Source organism: Poecilia reticulata, linkage group LG13 (genome assembly GCF_000633615.1).
Source record: "Poecilia reticulata strain Guanapo linkage group LG13, Guppy_female_1.0+MT, whole genome shotgun sequence".
Lineage (NCBI taxonomy): Eukaryota > Metazoa > Chordata > Actinopteri > Cyprinodontiformes > Poeciliidae > Poecilia > Poecilia reticulata.
The window spans coordinates 16,731,571-16,753,537 of record NC_024343.1 but is presented as its reverse complement, the minus strand read 5'-3'; the positions used below and the strand labels follow the sequence as shown (position 1 = coordinate 16,753,537).

At 39.9% G+C, this 21,967-nt stretch overlaps 2 protein-coding genes across 2 annotated transcripts; one reads left to right on the top strand and one right to left on the bottom strand.

Annotated features, from left to right (window-relative positions):
• The first annotated feature begins 2,506 nt into the window (after positions 1-2,506).
• tmprss4a (transmembrane serine protease 4a) lies at positions 2,507-12,343 on the top strand. Its single transcript, XM_008425709.2, has 13 exons — positions 2,507-3,121; positions 7,877-7,940; positions 8,294-8,419; positions 8,626-8,778; positions 8,883-9,006; positions 9,099-9,218; positions 9,725-9,768; positions 10,235-10,391; positions 10,507-10,673; positions 10,907-11,002; positions 11,102-11,238; positions 11,384-11,539; positions 11,613-12,343. Exons 1-13 carry the CDS (start codon positions 3,116-3,118, stop codon positions 11,622-11,624), a joined length of 1,362 nt encoding a protein of 453 aa, XP_008423931.1. The 5' UTR covers positions 2,507-3,115; the 3' UTR covers positions 11,625-12,343.
• Positions 12,344-12,639: 296 nt separating this feature from the next.
• On the bottom strand, positions 12,640-21,094 carry mre11a (MRE11 homolog A, double strand break repair nuclease). Its single transcript, XM_008425706.2, has 20 exons — positions 21,044-21,094; positions 20,427-20,497; positions 19,543-19,675; positions 19,273-19,433; positions 19,079-19,166; positions 18,824-18,965; positions 18,627-18,741; positions 17,447-17,632; positions 17,145-17,316; positions 16,973-17,053; positions 16,770-16,899; positions 16,117-16,217; positions 15,843-16,013; positions 15,690-15,749; positions 15,436-15,613; positions 14,358-14,450; positions 14,195-14,256; positions 13,292-13,353; positions 13,108-13,195; positions 12,640-12,989 (listed from the first exon to the last, which is right to left on the bottom strand). The coding sequence occupies exons 2-20, from the start codon at positions 20,444-20,446 to the stop codon at positions 12,948-12,950; spliced, it is 2,085 nt and encodes a 694-aa protein (XP_008423928.1). The 5' UTR covers positions 20,447-20,497; positions 21,044-21,094; the 3' UTR covers positions 12,640-12,947.
• Positions 21,095-21,967: the final 873 nt, after the last annotated feature.

Here is a 21,967-nt window from a genome sequence, read left to right as displayed (position 1 = left end):
CTTCCCACAAGGTGTCTAAAGCCCTATATTTAGTTTCACAAAATTTACGCCTAAGTGCGAAAACAAAGGATAAAACTCCTCCATTGGTGGGCGGCAGTAGGGAGAGGGGGTGTTGAATGTAGGGAGAGGGCTGATTGTGTGTGTTCAAGGATGTAGTGAGAGAGAGAGAGTGTGTGTGTTTGCTTTGCAGGAAGAGGAGGGCGGAGTGGAGGGATGAAGAAACATTGGAGGGTGTTTGCTGGTTGAAGCTATAAATGTCAGTTCTGAAGGTCTTCAGAGGAAAAGAAAAAACATTCTCCAACAGGAACTATTGATCTCTGTCCAATTTTCTTGATACTTTTTGGATTCTATATTCACCAGCACCTACAGAATAAATTAAAAAATCTTCCGTGGCAGGTGAGCATAAACTGTAATGATAATGAGTGTGTAAAGGTAATTACTAAGATGTTTTTAATTGCTTCCTCCTTCGTTTCCAAATTCAAACCTAAACTTGTTTCGATATTGCAAAGTTAATTGTCTGCGTGCGTTTCAATAATGATGGAACAATTATGAAGAGCAGAATGAATGGCATGTGGACTGTGACAGGTTTGAGTCTGGCAACTCAAACTTTGGTCTCTTTCTGTCAAACTTTAACTGTTTATTTGCTTTTCTGATCAGAATGACTAAACTGTTCACACAAAAATAACCTTCAGTGGGTGTTTTGTAATTCGTTTTAAAGGGTACCGTTTGTTCTCCTTGAACGTAAATCTGAGAGTTATGAAAAGCTAACAAATAAATCTGAATGCCATTTGAAAAATAAATCCGATGAGGCAAGTATAAGGTATGAACACACACACATATATGACTCTATACAACCTCTCTTTTTTTCTCTTGCCTTCCTTTTGAAAACTTGATTTTACCTATGCAGCATGGTTTTTGTCGATGTTGTTCTTGTCCTCTGCTGACCACTTCGCTAAAGTTGCACTTCACGCGCACGCAGGGGGAGTTCAGTAAATATAGACGTCTGCTTTTTTGGTCCAGGAGTGGAAGCATTTATCGTTTACTGCCAAATACAAGGAAATGGTGAAGATACCATTCATTTTATTGTGGCTGTGGACTCCTACATATATATTTATTATCAATAAAACAATTTATTTCATGTCGGGGGAACCTTTGGAATTGTACTAATCGTAAAATAAACCCCAATTTATGCACACAAAATGGAGAAAAGCTGCGTGGAACCACGCAGGACCTGCTTGGAGATGAATCCGGCTGCAGCGGACAGGGGCAGAGACAAACAAACTGCTACGTCATTTGATCTAAATTCTAAGACGCGTGTTGATCTCCTTGGCTCAAGCAAACGCATCAAAACAGAATCGCTCATTCCACTGGGGTGGAACTGTGATGCATCGTGGAAACTGTGACAGAATAACAACTGGATTAACAGAAGCTGTTTTTGCAGGGATCGAGTGTGAACTTTGCTGTTAAAAACGTAAATCAGCCTAGAACCGATTCATTTCCGAGAGACATCCATAAGACCTTTTGTTTTAGTTACAAAAATTGTATTCATCCAGGCTTTCACAGTGCAGGCTCACAGCTTCCAACACACTGAGGTTTGCTTGTACGAGAATGATTTATGAGTCATCAGGTGCGAGAGGTGGAAGTTTTCTAGGTGAGGAAATACTGGAAGTGAGCATCCGGTATCCGAGATCAGTAAAGACTATCTGCTACTGTTTGTAACAAAGGCTCATTCTCTTCTGCCGTCCTGGTCACTCACTTCTCAAACGTCCAACCTAGTTTCCTCCCCCCCTCCCTCTATCTGGTTGCCTGCGGTTGTTTTCCTATAATATTCTCACTGGATTAACTCAAATAAAAGAGTGACCAGAAATGTGACATGTGTCCCTGAAAAGCAATTAAACTCTTTGAAAGCGATGTAACAGTTTGTTATGAACTCAGTCTTGGCAGTTTGGTATGTGTGGCTCTTTAGGCCACTTAGTAGGTTTAAAACTGAAAAACTAAGCAGGGATTTTCGATTTGAATCCTTAAGTGTAGCCAGTTTTGTTTATTTGGATGGAAATATAAGTCTGGTATAAGAGTCTTAAATAGGTACTTCTATAATAAAGAGTTTCATAAAAATTAGGAAATAATCAACTATTACATGTGCTCTATAAATGAACAAAAATAAGTAAAACAATGAATTGTTTTAGTTAATCTGATCTAAAAAAAAAAAGATATACCTGTACACAGTAATAAATACATTTATTCAAGAATTATCACATTATCTTCAGATTAAAAAAAAAAAGGTCTCACATTTAGAGAAATAAACGTGAGCCCGAGTTTAAAGTTATACAGTTCACCATACCATCTCATACCTTACATTTACCCGGCCGTTTTAAGCATCTTATGTTTACATGCACAGGTGAAAACGGAACATCTCTCAAAGTTCACCTGACGGGTTTGTGAGTCAGGGTGACTGACTGATACCAGCTGAGCATATTACTGTCAAAACAAAGCGAGCGGCCACGCCTAAGCAAACAGCGTGCAGTTGCAGACATGTTTTGTCTTTAAGCTACGTGCTGCTTTTTACACTTAAATGTATAATAGTTCATGTCAATTCAGGGAATCCTGACTAATAAGCACTAAAGAAAAGAATACACGTAAAATACAAGACCTCGTTAAAAGTGAAATGCTGGAGTTTTTTTTGAAGTTGTCAGTTAAGATGTTTAGAGGAGGAGGGACGACTCAGTGGAAACGCAGGTAGGACGGTTGAAGTGTCGAGTTACCTGGTTTTAGTTTTTGCTCTGTCAGAAGACCTCGGAGTATTAGGAAAGAAGCTCCTTTCTAAACTGCCCTGCAACAACACTCGGCTCCGAACACCGGCACGTTTCATTACAGCTTTGGGACCACGGAGGTGGAGGTCAGGCGTCCTTCAAGCTAGATTCAGTTACGCAGGTGTAGATTGATTAGTGCAGGGAGCACGGAAGGGAGACCGGGACAGGACCGCTCCTGGTTTTCCTGCTAAAACCCAGTTGGGGAAAAAAAAGTGACAAAAGGCAGAAGAAGGAGAATATAGAGGACAGCAGCTACTGAGGAAAGGGCCAGTGGTACGCTATTTACCGAAAAAGACAAGTACATCATGGGGGTGAGTATAGCATACAAGGCTGTTCATTTGTTTTTTTTTAAAGGTCTAGCGGTTATAATTGATCTGACTATCTGACCCTGAAGCAAGCTTGAAAACACTGCAAAATTAAATGTGGTGACTTCTTAGGTTGAATCATATCAATCAGTTTCTGCAGTGTAGTTGGGTAAAAACTTCAAAATTTATACTTTATACTTCCTATAAAGTATAAATTTATATGAATATATATAAATTCATAGGAAGTATAAATTTACTTCCTAAATACGATTATATATAAATACGATTTTATATATATATATATATATATATATATATATATATATATATTGGAATTTGTTCCATCACATAAACTAATTATCTTAATTATCTTTTTACAGCCTTCAGCTCTCTATTCTCCTGCATAGCTTCTCAGATGCCCATTTTTCTCAGCTGAATTCAGATGAAATATTTTTGTTTTCTAAGTGAACACAGTAAAATAAAAGATAATTGTCAGGGGTTTCAAATGACCCCGTTATACTTGCTTTTGTTAAAGCTGGATAGCTTCCCAAAAACTCTAACTAAACTAACTATTGGATTAATATGACAAAAAAAAAGAATAGAGATTTGTGTGTGACTCACAGGTTTATGTCAGTCGTGTTATTTTAAGACGTTGCCTTAGAAAATGTGCCGAGTGTGTCATAATATTTCGGGGAACAAAAACAACCAACTGCTCTCAGAAATCGTTTGTTCAATTCCCAGTGTAATACAGCCATGTTTCTGGTTTCCCAGGTTGTCATGACTAGTTTCATCCCCTCCATATTCTCGATACTCAGAGTTTACGGCACACTTTCAGGTGTTGGTGACCTAGTTTCCTGTCATAATTTTTTTGTTTGTTTGAAACCAGGAAAAGAAACTCACCGAGATTAAAAATTCTTATTTCCAAAAACTGTTCTGGGCTGTACACCCACAACGTTTCCTAACATGGCATTGACTTCTTGATGAGCGTTTCATTGTTCGGAGGTATTGATATTTATTGATGATATTTTTTTTTCTAAAACTCAAGATTGAAGTTCCTAATACAACAAGACTTTATTTTTGTTACTTAACATCAATGTTTTAAGGAAATCAGCCATCTTTGTTGTATTACAAAACAAACTAATTGACAAGGCCACAATGTAAAAAAGAAGAGAATTAAAAGTACGATAAAATAACTCTTTGAATGGAAAATTCCTCACACGAATATTTGAGACGTGTATAAAGTCTTTCACTTTATACATGCGACCATTTCTGCTGCAAAATGCCTCAAGGGGTCTGATCAACAAAACCTGCTGTGACAGAATATAATGTACATAAAACCTGTTCAGCAACATTCTCTGTCTGTTTGTCTACTGGTAGATGTGTGTGCTTTTTCTGCCTCTTGTAACAAACGAATCTACATAAAGGGCAATGACAGGTCTTTAGAATGTCTTTGTGCTGTAAATATGATTGCAATCTAAAGGCTGTCAAAAACTAGTAGAACAAGCTAAAATGTGGAACAAGGGGCAAAGCGAATAGTTCCTGAAATCATCTGTTTGCACATTATGTGCTAAAATTTGAGAAGCCAAGTAGCAGAGAACAAATTCTACCTTTTGCGAGAAACAGCCTTGAAATAAATTCATATTTGATTGCCGCAACAGTATCACCTAACAGCAAACTTGTGGAAGCAGTTGTTGTTTTCCTTTTAAATTCCCCTTTTTCTAATATAATATTTTACGATCATTTTACTTGTAAGCGCAAACCTACTTCCGTGTTTCTAAGGCAAGCTCAAAATGAGCTGTACTTTAGTTGTGCATTAGGCTTTTGTTGTCTTTTCAGTGTTGACACTTCCTTATTACCCAACAGACACAGAGCAGTAAACACCGATCAAACAAGTTTAAATGTCGGTTTGGGCCGCTGCAGAGCTGTGAACTTTACCAACATAACCGGATTCAAATGAATTTCTAATTATCAGAAGCTATAGTCGTAGGACATCTTCGTGACGAGTGAAGCCATGACTAACTGTGTATAGAGCTTAAAAATTCACAAAATATTTTACATGATTCTTTATGCATAGAATTCATATATGGAAAAACAGGAAAGACGAACGATCTTGCAATAGTGCTATCTTTCAAGGCTCTGTCAGAGAAAAATTAAAATTAGTTAATGCTGCCTGATAAAACATGAATTGTTCTCAGGTTATGAATAAATATGTTGATTTGAAGACAAACTACATTCGAAACAGACTCTTGTTTTTTTTTTTTTTTACAAATTACTTGCTTTAAAAGGGAGTGGTGCTGGAGAGCATTGTTGTTTGGCCAACAATGGTTACCACCACAGTAACACAGGCTTCATTCAGTGCTTTGCATAAAAGAGGGCCTCACATGCAAACATGCTACTTCTAATAAGATCACACCCAACTCAACCACTTATCAAATTAAGAACATCGAGGACAGAGGATAAGCTGCTTTTCAGAAAGTTTCAGGCCGTCCGAGAAAGTGACGCACCGGGAATTTCGTTACCGCCAGTGAAGAGCTTGCTAGGGAACGGCAGTGGATGGGTATCAGTGATTCTGCAAGCAGACGCATCTTTGCCTGGTCTCAAGACAGGCAGCAAGTAACCAGAACACCTAGGACAGACTGAGTCCAGAGACTCATGCGATGTTCAAAGGTAAAAATCGGCGTGTCAAAAGAAATCCTCAGATTAAAAGAACTGAGAACCCGGAAGCTGTAAAGTTTGTTTCAGCCTCTAAACTTGGCTTGGATTGTGGAGTCAGCTGTAGTGAACTTGTTGAAGCTCTCTTCAGAGCTTATCGATCTCGTCTACAGATCTTGCATCGGGCTGTGCAGATGTTCAGAAGCACCTCAAGAGTTGTTGGGCAACACACTGTAGATCGGATAAAGGCTCATATTATGTATAGCGCCAACATTACAAACATTGTAGAGATCTAGAATAAAAAATGCCTTTCTTGATTAATTACAGTTTTTTAATTTTTTTTTTAATCTTCCAGTCTATTTTCCAATTCAAACCCGCCTGGCTAGAATGGTGCAATATTTTAGCTTAATTTGTTACAACGGCATAACATGACCGGAAAAGCAAAGTTGTCCACTTTTGAGAGCAAAAAGTGGAGAATTACACCAATGGGGAGATAAAATTTCACTCCATTTACCTCCTAATAATTTCTTTAATTGCCCACATAAAATGTCTCAATACTCAAGTTTACATGGAGGTCAACTAAGACATTAAAATCTAACATATATGCATAATTTTCTTGCTTTCCATTAAAGATCAGTTGATAGGATCTTCTCACATCCCAGTAGCTACACTCACCTGATGATAAAAACCATATCCAGAAGCTCCCTGTTCATGTTGGGAGCCAGTCAAAATGGTTTCTTTGTTCAGCTAATCCAATCACAAAACGGGCATCTCCAGTTTGTTTTTGTTCCTTCATAAGATATTTGGTTTGCTGAAACCTCAATCAGTGAAGCTAACATTTAGCTTTCATAAAACAATTAAAGATGGGTGTGTCATCCAAAAAGGTTGGCCATTTTTTCTGCTCTAGGGTATATAATTTCTAGCAGAAATCTTCTACTAAAAAGCCTGGATTCTAGATCTTTACAGCCAGAACTTTCATAGCTGAGTAGAGCAGCTGAAGGATTTTGATATAACATGCAGCCCATTAATCCTACTATTGGTTGTCATACAAATAATGCTAAAATGTTACCTTACTTTTCCAGGTGTCAGTCCAGGAAATGGTTATTTAGATGCATTCCAGTAATTTGCACATTTAGTTTAAAACTGATTTTGGTACAATATCAGACTTCTGAATCACTGAACAAGTGATTGTGTGTGTGTGTGTGTGTGTGTGTATGTGTGTGCGTGCATGTGGTCGGCTACAGAAAGATAAACAGTTCAAAAGGTGAACAGTGCTGGTCCTAGTCAACATATCTAATTTGTGACAAAAATATATATAGTTGCTGATTTTATAATATTTTGACTTTATTTAACCAGAAAAACTGAATGAGATCAAGAGAAGAGTTCCCAGGTCCATGTCCCGTCGATAAGTCTGCTACTCCAGAACTACAAGTGGATTTGTGACTTACTCAATAAAACAACAACCTGTACGGGCCTCTACGTCACTGCAAACATTTGTTGTGTGCTGAAGCAGAAACACATCTGAAATGGCATGCCCAGGGCGGATTAGGGTTTGGCACTAAATCCACCAGTCTTAAGCTTTTGCTCTTGCCAACTTAATGTGACAATCTTTAAGAATAAAAAAAAAACATTCTCAGCTTGGTTTGTTTAAGCAGGTGCATCTGCATAATTGGTCGGGTTCACCATGTACAGACTTGCGCTGTCGATGCTATTGTGTTGCTATTCTCCACCTCTGCCTTTTAACGACAAACATCAAGTACCAAAAGCCCTCAACCTGTGGCTCCTGTGGTCGAAGTTGCAGCCCTGCATCGATTTGCATCAGTGTTGCTTTTTTGTCCCCACAATGTGTTGCAGACAAACAGCTCAGTCATCACAGCTAATAAACTTTGCAGTTTGGTTGGATGACATTTGTAGAAAATGACATTAATGCAGTGGTAAACATTGAAATGACATCATAACGTCCACCTTTTTTTTTCTACCAATATTTCTTTTCGGTCATTACCATGCTCCCTCTCTGAGCTTTGGTATCCCAGCAGCCAAGTCCGAACAGGTGTTGGGAGTAAACGGACACTTGTTGCTCATGTGATATCTGTTGTCTTCTGTCCTCAGGCATCTCAGACATCATTTCAGGAAGCAGCGGATATCGAAATACCACTTAATTCGAATATGCCAAGTAAGTCAAGAGTCCATCTCTGGTTATTTTGCATAATAGATCAAATGTGGGCTCAGGAAGCTAAAACATTTGAAACTGCAGGGCAAAACTGTTGAAACCCAGTCAGGTCCTTTTCTGGCTCCTTTACAAGTCCTAGATCAGGCCCTTTCAGCTCCAGTCCTCAATGGCCAGTTGTCCAGCAACTTTTAGATGTGTCCCTAGTCCAACACACCTGCATTAAATGGTTGATTGACCCCCTCAGTATGCAGTGGATTACTGGAGTCAAAGACCACTGTTCTTGATTATATTTAATTTTTCTCTCTAATATTCAGATTTATTGATTTTTTTTTTTTTTTTACTTTGTTCTTTTGCAGATGCTCAACAAAAACTCATGGCGAACTTGAAACCTAAAGCAGAAAAGTTGTCAAAGACAAAGAAAATAATCTGGATTCTGATGGCAGTTGTGACTTTGGCCATATTGGTCATTGCAGGATATTTTAGTAAGTCCCCAATTCCCGATAACATTATACGTTACGAATGTTATTTTTTGGGGATACAAACGAGTTTGCTATTTTAAACGAGACTTTCCTTTGCATTTCAGCAGAACAAATGTTTCTATGAAGAATCATTTCCAGGATTTAGTGTCACACATTTCTAACCCATGTTCTGCTCTACTGTTCTCACATGTGCCTCCTCTCCCCTCCAGTCAAGAATCTAATTGAAAAGCATTACTACTACTGCACACGCTCGGCGAAGTTCATCCCACTCGCTAAATCCTGTGATGGGAACATTGATTGCTTCGATGGAGAAGATGAGGCTTATTGTACGTCAGAATTCAAAGCAAACGGCACATTCCCAGGTACGACTGAAACACCTGACACGTTCATATATTATCCTGTAAGCAAAACTACAGCTTGGAAGCGAAATCGTGACGTTTTTGTCCCCTTCCTCTCGTCCTCTCAGTGCGTCTAATTTCCGCTGCGAGTGTCCTCCAAGTGTTCAACGGCAAAACGTGGAGGACTGTCTGCAACGACGACTGGACCGCACAGCACACCGAGACTGCTTGCAAACAACTAGGATACACAAAGTGAGTTTTAACAATAGTACGACTTAAGAAACTGGTTGTTTGGTCTTGAGTTACATAGAGCCTCCCCTTTCTCCTTTACTCTCCGTGAACAGATCCCCAACAAGCAAAAATGTTGACGTTAGCACTTTGCAGTATCCTTTAATAACTGGACCATTCGCAGCAGTCAGGAGCGAGAGTGGGAGCACACCAGTACATCAGGCAGCCACTGACCGGTGAGAACAACACAGTTTTCCTCATGTTTTTTTTTTTTTTTGAAGTCCTGTTTGTTTGTGGCACTTGCAGGGATGATTTATGGCCAAATTGAGGTTTCAAGCCATCTGAGCAGGCCAAAAAATCTCCCTATATATAAAAAAAAACAAACGAAAGTTAACATACTATAAATATTAATCTGCTATTACTGTACAAAAACTCCCCTTCATTCCACTTTTCTTTTTGACTCTTGTTGTCTTTTCTTTACAAAGTTTCTGTTCCTGAAAGGCACTGTGAAGCAGAAAAAAAGTCCAGTTTTTGTTCCTCAAATGCATTTTCTACTAAAGTGAACAAACGGGTGCTTTACCCCGACAAAACGGAACAAAAACTGAGGCATAGTTCAACATGGGTTGAAGTTGGAGAAGCAGGGGAAAGATTATTCCTACATGTCCATCATTTAAGTTGTTTTCGGTTACATTAGCATACAGCGCTCTTGGCTTATCACCCTTTCTCTTTTTTGTCCAAACAGCAGCGTGTGCCGCACTGGATCTGTGGTCTCTTTGAAATGCTCAGGTGAGTTCTGGTTTTAGAAAACCCAGTGTGTCGTCGTGTGACTGCATTGTTTCCAGGGTTTTCATGACATAAAATAGGTTTCAGTGGAGATGAGCATTAGAGGTGACAAGTTTCACACGTGCAGGCCTAAGCAACCCCTAGAAACTCATAACACGTTGTGTTTATTCCTGCTGCTAGGATACTAAGAGGTCACGTCGCCCCGTCTGCCATCAATCTTTATAGATTATATATATTAATACTATAAAACCACCCTCTTGTTACTCTTTAAGTTACATACTTTTAATATGCACCTTTATCAAACACATGATACCAAGTATTACAGGACGAACATTTGTGATCACTATGTGATAATTTGTCAACCTTATGATGTAAAATTAAGCACTGTTAGAGAGCAGGACAAAAAATTATTTGCTAGTGGGTCGTGCCGTTAAAAACTGTTTCTCCTAAAAATTTCTGTATTGGTCAGATTGTGGCGAGGTGAACCATGTGGATCGCATCGTTGGTGGCGTGGATGCCAATATAGAGAGTTATCCCTGGCAAGTCAGCCTGCAGAATGGTGGACACAGGTGTGGAGGCTCACTGGTGTCATCACGCTGGATTGTCACTGCCGCTCACTGCTTCAAGTTAGTAAAATCACAGCCATTTGCCATTTCTTGTGAATTTTTGTTTGCCATGCAATATTAAACCTCCTGCCTCTCTCTCTCTCTCCCTCCCTCCATTATTCTCGGGTCCCTGCAGCAGTAACAAAGAGGTGAGTCGGTGGACAGTGATGTCAGGAGAGACATACATTACCTCCTTCGGAACCTTCTCTGTGGACATGATTATAATCCACGATCAATACGATAAAGACAAAAACGACTACGACTTGGCAATGATGAGGCTGAGCAGCCCGATCTCAATGGGAGGTTAGACTTTAACGCAGTACACCTGAAAACATGCAAAATCTTAAAATGTTCAGATCAATCTCTTAAAGGTCAGGCGACCTTCAAGAGATTGATCTGAACATTTATCAAAAGCCCTTTACTGACATCTAGTGTTCAGTGTTTTAAACTGCAATGTAATTTAAAATTTAATGGTAATCATACATGTTTGAAAAGCAGCTAATTCAACTCGCCTTTGTAACTTTCTTAATGTTCAGACAATCGCAAGCCAGTGTGTCTCCCACCTAAAGACCTTCCCCTTCCTGACAAGGCTCCTGTGGTTGTCACAGGCTGGGGATTGCTGAGAGAATATGGTGAGACTATTACGTGAACCAAGGGAGGAAGAACAAAAAAAAAAAAAACGTTTTGCTTTGGTAATCTAATGCTACAGCAGATTTGTCTTACCTTTTCAGGAAAAATTGCAACTAGACTGCAAATGGCCAATATCGAGATGATTAGTCGAAACACATGTTCCGGTATTTATGGATCCTTAATATCGCAAAGGATGATCTGTGCTGGCATCTTGAAGGGAGGCGTGGATTCCTGCCAGGTAATGAGTTACAGTCGGGGGGGTCCATTTAAATGCATAAATTGAGTTAACTTGACGATGTATCGTTAATGTTCTGTTCTTGCAAATGTCTGAGTTTTTTTCTTTTTTTAATACTGAGCCATTTGTGTTGTGGTTAAAACTGCAGGGTGACAGCGGAGGCCCCTTGGTGTACCTTTCCTCCTCCAGTCAGTGGAATCTGGTGGGAGTGGTGAGCTGGGGCGACGGCTGCGCGCGGGAAAACCGGCCTGGAGTCTACAGCAACGTGGATGACATGCTCAACTGGATCTATGAAGTCATTGAGGTACTGCATGCAAACAAAGGAAGCTCCATTTTTGCAGGCTTCAATTACATCAGTTTTTTCTTCTTTTTTTCAGAAAAATCAGTGATGTTCCACTGTGACTGGAGCCACTAAATGGATTTCAGGCATTTTTACCCGAGACAGACTGTGAAGCTCAAAGTTCTTGTTTTAGCACTGCCGTATGTAAATAAGAGGACTTTTGGGGGAGAAGAGCGGAATATGCACATCTGCTGTTAATGAAACACTGAGCCACAAGTATGGATACAGACATATTCGTTTTCACAGATTGTGCCATTATGTCTGTATTTACCTCAAGGAACGTGTGTGTTTTGTTGTTGTTGTTTTTTCTGCTGCCTAAATTAAGGTTTCAAAAAGTATTGTAGCTTTTATTTTTTCTTTCTTTAATCTGGAAGCACTTTTTGGCAAAACAAGCCAGTCAGAGCAGATTCAGTGACGTGTGTTTTTCTGCACTAATGGAAGCTTTTATGGTGCTGGACTTGTTACCTTTCTCTCCACTCAACACCCAATAATGCATTTTTACAGGCAACGATATTTTACAGTGTAATTGAAAAAAAAACAAAAGCATTTCATTGTATTACAGTGACTCCTGAACGCTCGCGTTATGGATTTTTTTAAAGGTGCAGGTCAAGTCAGTTTTGCCTTTCCATGTAAATTAAATGTTGTTGTTGCTGTTAACATTTATTTGGTTTTAACATATACTTGTAAATAGTCTGTAAATATAATAAACTTTTTCTCGCCTTGGAGGCTGTTGTGTTGAAGTGCAAATAAAACTGGGAAATGAACGTCTTTCATTTTGTTCTCGTCTGCTTCACAAATGTGAACAAACCACTCTAACAAAGTATTTAACCATTCAATATTAATTTATTCCTATTGGTAAGGTGTCTTTTGATAAACTGAGATAAACATTTTAATGAAATTCCAATCTCTAGTAAAATGTATTAGTTTCTAAATATTTGACAACACGTTGAGTTTCAATTGACCTTCTGGGGTCAAACTGATTCTCTGGATATCTAGTCGACTATAACCACCTGCAAATCAGGAATGAAAACCTTGGCAGTGATTTTAAACATATTGGACAGATGTTTGTAATTTTATATGAAAACAATTTATTTGTCCATATTTAGAAAGGGCAGTGGAAAAAAAAAAGATAACAGCAGGAACCCTCCGGGAAATGGAAAGCAAACAAGAAGGTGCAAACTTGACATTTTCTAAACTCCTCTGCTCAAACTCTTCAAACCCCACAATACGGGAAGCTGGTGCACTCCATTATTTTACCCCATGCAGTTTTGGTTGTAAAACTGAATTAATCATCGTCATCATTTAAGAAGACAGAAGAACATTGCAGGAACACACAATAACACTTTGAATTAAACACAACTGATGGATGTGCTTATCTTCTTGAACCACGGCTGTGGCCTTTGAACGGGTTGTCCTGGTTTCATCCACATGAAAACAAGTAAGATAAAAGAGAGAAGATTAGTTTGTAAGCTGCAAAACAAGAGGTAAATGTGGAAAGTATGACTAATCTAACTCCCCATATTTGTTCATACCTCCTCATCACTGTCAGCAAAAGCAACACCTCGAGAGGTCTGACTCTGACTCTGAGAACCGTACTTGGGGACAGATGATGATGATGATCTGTGTTTGACAGGAACAAAATTCAGCTTAGAGGCCGGAGAAAAACAATATGCATCTCTGTGGCTTTTCTCTGCTAAATGTTAGCTTAGCACAAACCTGGGAGGCGGCCTGGTAGCTTTCATTACGGGTATATCTTCGTCTGAGTCATCTATGATCACCTGAAGACGGTCGAACAGCACGGAGAGGAATTATGTGTTACGTTTATGAAGGTTTCAGGAATATTTTCCATGTGACAGGTAAGCTCTAGAATTTATTTTTTGACTTAATTAGTCGCTTAAGTTTTTAGCCAGGTTCTCTGTTATAACTTCCCATTTCATGATGTTTTTTTTTTTTAATTCTTTTTTTAAATTTACATTTCTACACTCCGAGCCCGACACCGAAACAAAATTCGAGCCAGGCCAGGCCAAAATTATTTGCTCGATGGTCAGGTTGGCTCAGGCTTCTGTGGCGAGTTTCAAAAACCTACAAAACATTCAGCAAAGAATAGACCAAATGTAAATTCACAATATAAAGTCGTGTTAATCTACTTAATAACTGATTCGGTAGTTTATCATGATCAGGAAAGAAAGACAGTAATGTGCAGATGTTTGTTAGACTGTAAAACATGCAGCTCCGCCCTGCTCTGCTCCTATCAAACACATCCCAGATGATTTGCACATGAGTCACCCTGCGGTTACAGGTGACAAAATGGAGCTGGAAGTGGCTAAACAAAAGCTAAAGTTACACTGATTACTCAAATTACACTAAAAACAAGAGCAGTGAAATCTTAATTGAAGCAATATGTCGGGGTTGACTTCAGGCTGTAATTAAAGTTAATTACTTATGATAAGTTAATTACTTGGGTCAGACTGGGCTTGGACACTGGCTTGTTTTGTTTTTTGTCCCGATCTAAACTCTAAAATTAGTAGAGCTGAGACATAAGAAACAAAGAAATGTTGAAATCCATTCAAGTTGGTGAAAAAAGCAAAAATCTCAACGGACGTTTATTGGTTAATTTACCTCTTCGGCTGCAGAAGAAGTGGATCCCCCTGTTTGAGATCTTTGGGACGTAGCCTGAAAAGCTGAGAAATGGGATGAGATAAAAGACATAATATTGAGAAAATAGGAAATAATCTAAAATATTTCAGCGGATTATCCTTAATGAATGAAGCGTCCCCTCTACCCTGAAATATGTTTCTGGTTTGAGATGCTGGTGCTGATCTCTGGGAACGACCCCGACCCCGACCGGCCGGCTTTGCTTCTGATGCAGCAGAACCTGGACAGAACAAAGAACAGAAGATTTAATGAGACAAAAAAAATTTTTTGCATCTAATTGCATCTAATTCTGCAACGCCGAATTAGATGGAAAGTTCTTCACGACAATTTAGGTAAATGCTTTATTAAAAGAACAAAAAAGACTCTCACTGCAGGACTCCAGTGCTGGCTTATTTATTTACCACTTTATGCCACTCGGGTGACGTTTCGAGGCCCGAGGCTCTGAATTTGACCGTTCAGAACTTTCCCTGTCGGCCCACGCCCAGATTCCGGCCTGAACGACGTACCGAGAGCACATTTGCAAAAAAAAAATTCCAGTTGGTTTGCATATTCAAATCCAGAAATCAGAAAGTAGCTTTCTTTCTGGCTACATGGACTTCTTCAGTCAATTAGGCCCGACGTAAAAACAGAACAAATTGGCAGCAACTGCTACAGTTCACTGAATACCTGGTGAATAACTAGCAGAAATGTATGAAAACAGTGAGCAGAAGGTATTAGATATCATTGTTATTAATACCAGACTTCCTAGGTGTCTGATAAAAATAGGTCCCGTTACGTATTTGACTGGATGGCAGCAGCCATTTATCTCAAGGTCACATGGTAGCTGAATTTAGAGAGAGCAACAACAAATATAAGTAAATCACAAGCCAATATGGTTATGAGCACGGCTGCTTTAGACCAGATTTACATCATTAACATGAGGTAAGTCCTCAGACTTGCAGAGATACGTTAGTGGTGAAAGGTGCAACTTGCAATACTGGTGTGAAATGAGAATAAAAATGGAATTTAGTTCAATAAAGTGAAGCTAATTTTGTTTAACTTTCTATTTTTGACTGACATGAACATCTTGAATAGCAGCCTTGTCTCTTTAAATGTCTTTGCTGGATTTAGATGTGTTTAAGTTTTAATTGTTGAAACCCTAGAATTGACAAACAAAACATTGCATCTGACAAAAGCACCTCCTGACCTCCATGTGGGACCCTCACCTCTCCCTCTACCCCCTCCCCGACTTCCTCGCCCTCTACCGCCTCCTCGTCCTCTGCCTCGGGTCGGAGCAGGAAGCGACCCCGAGTCCTCGTCGGAGTCCATGGTGGCGTCTGCGGGCTCATCTGACAAATCGAGATCGCCGCGCTCCATCCGGTGGGCTCTGGCTCGGTTGATGGCCTGAGACACAAACGCAAAGTGAACCACAAGCTCTTCACGCCGTCTGACAAAAACCCGGTTGGTTATTCTACCCTACTTCTTTGATGTCGTCCTCTTCTTCAGTCGTATTCTTCTTGGAGTCTCTGAATTTCTGAATCTGAAAAAAAAAAAATTTAATTCCGTTAACCCCCCGTCGTCACGGCGCCGCACGACGCGGCGGTTTGCTGAGCTCTTTGGTTGCCCGTCTCGCCTCTGCATCAATATCTTGCTCTGTGGTCACTCCTCTGCTCTGAAGATGCCGCTGCGTCTTCTCCAGCTGGTAGGTGATGAGCTCCTCGATGGCGTCCTTTTCGTCTTTGTCCACAAACTCCTGGATGGCTTTCCCCATGCCCTGCTCGGTCAGCAGGGACAGCTGCACCTTCTGTGAAGACACACACACACGCTCAGTGACAACATCAGACGAAGCGTGGGGAAAAAATTAAATCCTGCGAGTGACGTCAGCGTTTCATTTAAAGTTTACACACCTGCTCAGCCGCTTCAAAGTACTGCTTAACCAGGTCCTCCACTCTCAGTCCCTCAACAGCAGCTGGTTTTACTAGCTTGCTGTAGTCGACGTTGAACTCGTCTAAAATTTGCAATAAATGACGAATATATACAACAAATAACATACTGAACATATAAAATACCTGGAGGTCTTACGAAAGAATCCACTAACGGTATAAAAAAAAGAAGCAAGATTGATTATTTCCTCATTTTGTTTCAAATTTAATTAACTTGAATTTATCCAATACGGTTCCAGTCAGAGGTTTAGAAACTAATCATTCGCATGAATGTCATTATTTCTTGGATTTTAAGCCTTTGACTTCCGCATTTTTTTTTTGTTTGTAAAATTGTCAAATTGGGTTCCTGTGCCGTCGTTTGGCAACATTTCATATTTTGTAAAATGAACTGAGATAACTGAGTTTTCCAACAAGATAACAACCCCAGAGAGATAAAGAAGGATAACACCAAGCTTTTGGGAATGATTGTGACATTAATACCCTGGAAAAAAGGAAAGCAAAGATGCATCCATAAAAGAATAAAATTCCTCAATTTACGCCCGATGAGCAGACGCCGACTGACACCATTGGATTCAAAAAGAAAAAGTCAGCAGAAACGTATTTAGGCGAAGTCCGACCTTTGACGCCCTCCTTTTGCTCGCGCTTTCTGAGGAAGTGGATTATATCCTTTGGGTTAGCCACGAGGTCCACAAACTTCTGACTGAAGCGAGACGTGTTGAACGTTTCAAAACCTCCGCTGTAGTCCACCTGGAGACAAGAACGAGGGGAATTCACTCGCTGACGAGCGCGGACGTAAAGATGAGTGCAGAACTCGGCCCACCCTCAGGCGGATTAGAGGTTTCTCCGGCGTGAGCGAACAGCCGAGTCTTTCCCTCTCGGCTTCCTCTAACATCTCAGAGACCTGCGTATGGACAAGAAGGAAAAGGTTGACAGAGGCAAATGGAGTGAAATCTTAAACCGGTGCAGCGCATTTTAAGACGAACATCGCTTACCTTTGCATAGCACAGGTTCTCCACCTTCTTTGTAACCTGAGGAGTATCAGGCGTGAAGAGATCCTCGTAGTCGGCCAGCACGACATCCTGGATGAAGAACTGACGGACTGTCTTCAAAGGGATCTTCTCCATCTTCATTTTACGACCTTTGACTCTAAGCAGTCCTATATGCCTAAGTGAGCACAACGGCAGAGGCTTGAAAACTGCAGCTGTTCAAAATACAATAGGAAATGTCCTGCAGTGTGTGTGTGTGTGTGTGTGTGTGTGTGTGTGTGTGTGTGTGTGTGTGTGTGTGTGTTTACTTCTTGGTGGCCTCTCCAGGCGACAGGGATGTGGCTACAGAGCTTCCTGGCTGCGTCACGTAGAAAAGCTGCTGCTCGTTTCTAGTTGGAGTAATCAAACACTCGTGTTCGTGGCCCCAAACAACCAGGTCAATGAAATCATCCAGGAACTGCTCAGGAATGTAGTTTGTGGGACCGTGTTTACTCCTAAACAGAAAAATGGCACAAATATTGCTCACTTTGAAAACAACGCATGAAAAGATTGACAAAAGTTATTTACCTTTATGGTAATAAATAACATAAGAAGAAAAAAAAGCAGAAATAACTCCTCCTTAAAACCGTTTGACTTTGCTTTTCAATATGGCCGCTCCTCGAATAAACGGTAGTAGGATAAGGTGAAAACATCTTCATCATACAAGACACACATGTAAGAGTGCGTCTAAATTCAATATTGCATGTTAATATAAACTCAACGAATCAAAAGTGGCGCTTGCTTATGCAAGATAAGGCCGTGAACCTGATCTGACAGGCCTGGTAGTAAAGAAACACATAATCAGAGAAGCAGCCAAAGGGCCCATGGTAACCCGTAGTAACACTTTTCATGTTAAAGCAGCAATGTGCAACTTTTATAAAGAGATGCATGTATAAATATGTTCTTTACATATTTGTTAAAACTATCACAATGTTGTGACAAGATGGTATGAGACAGACAATCTGTGAAAGAAAAAAATAATCAAGCTTCTCTGCCTTCTCACAGTGCCAACTACAGATATACACTGCTGGGTCAAAAACAGCCAATCACAGCCAGGAGGAGGGCCTCAGCACTGTCAATCACTCTCACGTACGCACTGCTCACACTCTCCACCATTCTCTCTGCTGCAGCTGGTTCACTACAACAGCCTGCCATTAATGCTTAGGCTAGTTAGCATGTCTCTCAGGATCACCTTTCAGTGATATAACCCTGAATAGTTTAAAGGCTGCACACATGTTAGAATGGCCCAGTTAAAGTTCAAACCTAAAATACTGACTATAGATTTTAGCAGAAGGGGCTGAATAGAAACACAAAATGTTGTAAATTATCTTACGTGTCACTAAGTTACTTTTTAGTTTGAGTATTTTTGCAAGGCACTGCATTTGTTCCAATACAAATTCCACCAACTAAATTAAAACTGTTCACATCACTCATGTTTTGAGGACACACCTGTTCTGGTGAATCGCAAAGAGGTTAAACCAAGTATCTTGATCCTCTTTGGGTCGAAGCATGGTGACCTGCTTGTTGACAAACATCCTGTACAGGCGCTCATCCGGGATCGAACCTTAACAGGCATTCATGCAAAAGTTAGGTACAAAGCAGATGAGAATTGAACAAGTAGGAACCAATGGGAAACCCAAACCTACCAAGACCGTACAGGGCCAGCTTGGTGCTGCCTTTCTGCAAGAGGATTGGACTAATCTCTATCCTCTCCACAGAGTGAGAGTGACCAAAGTGATTGACCAGACCAGACGCGCTCAGCAGGTCCAGCGCACACAAACCTTCCGCCTCGAAACAAAAGACGTTTTAAGGATGAACACACAGATAAACTAAATGAAATATATACTCAGGATTCATTTCTAGTTGATGTACTCATTGTTTTTCAAGCAGAAGGAACTCACCCCGGTTGGATCGTCGTGGTTGCCATGAATACTGAAGACAGGGATAGAAATGTTCAGGTTTTCATCCTGATAGTTCACCCAGGGGAACCTGCAACACAATGATTCATTCATTCATTCGGTACATATGCAACACTGATGGAAAACCCGCAGAGGCAGGCAACAAAAAAAAAAACAAAAAAAAAAAGAAAACTGACTGTGTTGTGTTGAAGTTAGTAGTCTGGTCACTGAGGATGTTGAAGGTCACAGGCGAGTCGCCCATGCAGTATTTCCTCAGCATGGTGATGCAGCTGTGGAGGCATCGTCTTGACGGCTTGTTCTCGTGAAACAAATCCCCACCCAGCAGGATGAGATCTACCTGCAGAAAAATAAATCACAAACCAAATCAGGCAGATGAGCAGCAGAGAAAAAAAAAATTATTCAGACAAAACAAGATGTAAATATTGATCGCGGCAACTCGCACGCACCTGATTCTCCTTGGCACATTCCAGGATTTCGTTCAGTGTGTTGAAGGAGTCGCTGCCACGAATCGCGTCTTTCTCAAGGTAACCGAGGTGAATATCAGTGGAAATCAGGATCTTGAATGTATCCTCATCATCCCTGGAAAAGTGAAGGCGAAATGTGATGATAAACACAGCTTTGATCTTTAAGAGAGACACAATACAATACAATTTAAACTAAAATCATGCTGATACATTCATCTATATACATCCATCCATCCATTTTCTTACACCCTTGTCCCTCAGTGGGGTCGGGAGGGTTGCTGGTGCCCATCTCCAGCTAACGTTCCAGGCGAGAGGCGGGGTCACCCTGGACAGGTCCCCAGTCTGTCGCAGGGCAACACAGAGACATACAACCATACACACACACACACTCACACCTAGGGGCAATTTGGAGAGGCCAATTAACCTGACAGTCATGTTTTTGGACTGTGGGAGGAAACCGGAGTACCCGGAGAAAACCCACGCATGCACAGGGAGAACATGCAAACTCCATGCAGAAAGACTGGGGCTGGGAATCAAACCCAGAATCTTCTTGCTGCAAGGCAACAGCTCTACCAACTGCGCCACTGTGCAGCCCGCGTCTATATACATTGGATGTCCTATTTGTTTTTTTGTTAAGTTCCTTGAGACAACATCTGTCGCTAATGAATATGAATATATGAATAAATTTAATTTGTACTTTGCCACCTTTAATTTGATACCAACAGTTGACCAGTGCAAAGAGGTCTGAAGCATAATAGTGATAAAGGAATGATCTGAAAATAGAAAGAGTATGATCTAACTAAACTGTGGTGGAGATGCATTTTTTCAGAAAGGAAAGGGGAAACTGGTCAGGATGGAAAACTTACAATGTGTTTTCTGAAGACATGACGACACAAGAGGCTCTATTCAAAAGCTGGCACGTTAACAAATGGCTCCCCTGTGGAGAACAGAGACAATCCAGAACAAGCAGATTATAGACGTGCTAAAAGATTCTCAGAAATCCAGTTGTATATAAGCATGCTGCTTCTTAAGACCTCCTCTGTTCATTCAGATCCCACGATTTGTTTCAACTCTTTTTCTTTTATAACCATCAGTCATAAAGTAAAACATAGTGCCTACGTTATTATCTTTTTTATTATTTTTTTTTAAAGAAAGCCTGATATTTGTCAAATGAAATTACTTCCGGAAAGAATAGCTATAGCTTCTAAAACATACGTAGCTATTCAGTGTTGTATGGACTAACACCGTGCTAATTAACAATAACTAAAGTGGCGGCCATGGCTAATAGAAGCGTGTAACTCAATGGTAATTTAGCGAGGGGATAGTAAAGTTAGCATTTTTTTTAAATCCTATGGTGCAATGCACCAGCTTTCTTTGCATGGAAGCTAGCTTTAGTTAACATTTAATATGTATGCGTAACATTGGCTTGATAAGTACACAAAACATATAAAACACAGATGAAACTGAAAGTCATGCCACCAACCTCCCATTAAGTCTCTATTTACCCTGAAAATCCCGGTAACTCTTGCAAAACGTCATTTCCCCCCTTTAGATTGCTCACGGTTATTGTAGTTTTTATTCTGGGCGATCACAAACTCGACCTACAACAATCTCCGAGGAAGAAAACTACATTTTTGCAAAACTAGTGGGTCGCTTGGTTTATCCGAGTAGGAGCACCGCTGAACCTTGTCCTCGCGTACTAAAATGGTTAGACATTGAAGAATAGACGCCGCAAAGCGATATTTGATACTTGACGTTCGCTATAGTGGCAACGGTATTTTTGTTGGAAGGCATACAACAACAATGTAATATAATGTTCACACACAAATGTTCACGCACTTTGTGTGTGAACACGACACACAAAGTAGAGTAATGTAAAATCCAACTTTCATTTTTTAAAGAAATTAATATAATTGCTGTACATTAAGCTCACGGTTATGAATTGTAGATAGTATTTTAATGGTGGTCTGATATATTCTCACTTTAAACATTTTCACTACATTAGCAAGACGGAAATAATAATACAGTAAAGAGTAGCAGAAAAATACATTGCTAATAATTTTCTTGAAATTGTCTGGATGTCCAAATAAAACTGCACAGTTGAGAAAAGTAATAATGTCAGCGGTGAACAAATAAATACATTTAAATGCATTTAAAGCACAATGTGTAATTATGCAATACTTTAAAATAAATAAATAAATACATAAATAATAATAATAATAATAATAATAATAATAATAATAATAATAATAATAATAATAATAATAATATAAGCATTTACTACTACCGCATAAAAAACACGATATAAAATTTAACCCGATGTGCATTTACATTAATTCGGCTAATCAAGTTCTAGAACTGCAGCGTTTCAGAGATGAAGTTGCCACTCACAAAATGGCGGAAGAAC

Bases quoted from the DNA above. Each gene is read 5' to 3' on its own strand.
- tmprss4a (XM_008425709.2), top strand. The intron at 9,769-10,234 runs GTGAGTTCTGGT...TGTATTGGTCAG, and splicing joins GGTCTCTTTGAAATGCTCAG to ATTGTGGCGAGGTGAACCAT. The intron at 10,674-10,906 runs GTTAGACTTTAA...CTTAATGTTCAG, and splicing joins CAGCCCGATCTCAATGGGAG to ACAATCGCAAGCCAGTGTGT.
- mre11a (XM_008425706.2), bottom strand. From the start codon at position 20,446: ATGTCTTCAGAAAACACATT. The intron at 18,966-19,078 runs GTGAGTTCCTTC...TTTTGTTTCGAG, and splicing joins ACCACGACGATCCAACCGGG to GCGGAAGGTTTGTGTGCGCT. The intron at 12,990-13,107 runs GTATGAACAAAT...GGATGAAACCAG, and splicing joins TTGCTGACAGTGATGAGGAG to GACAACCCGTTCAAAGGCCA.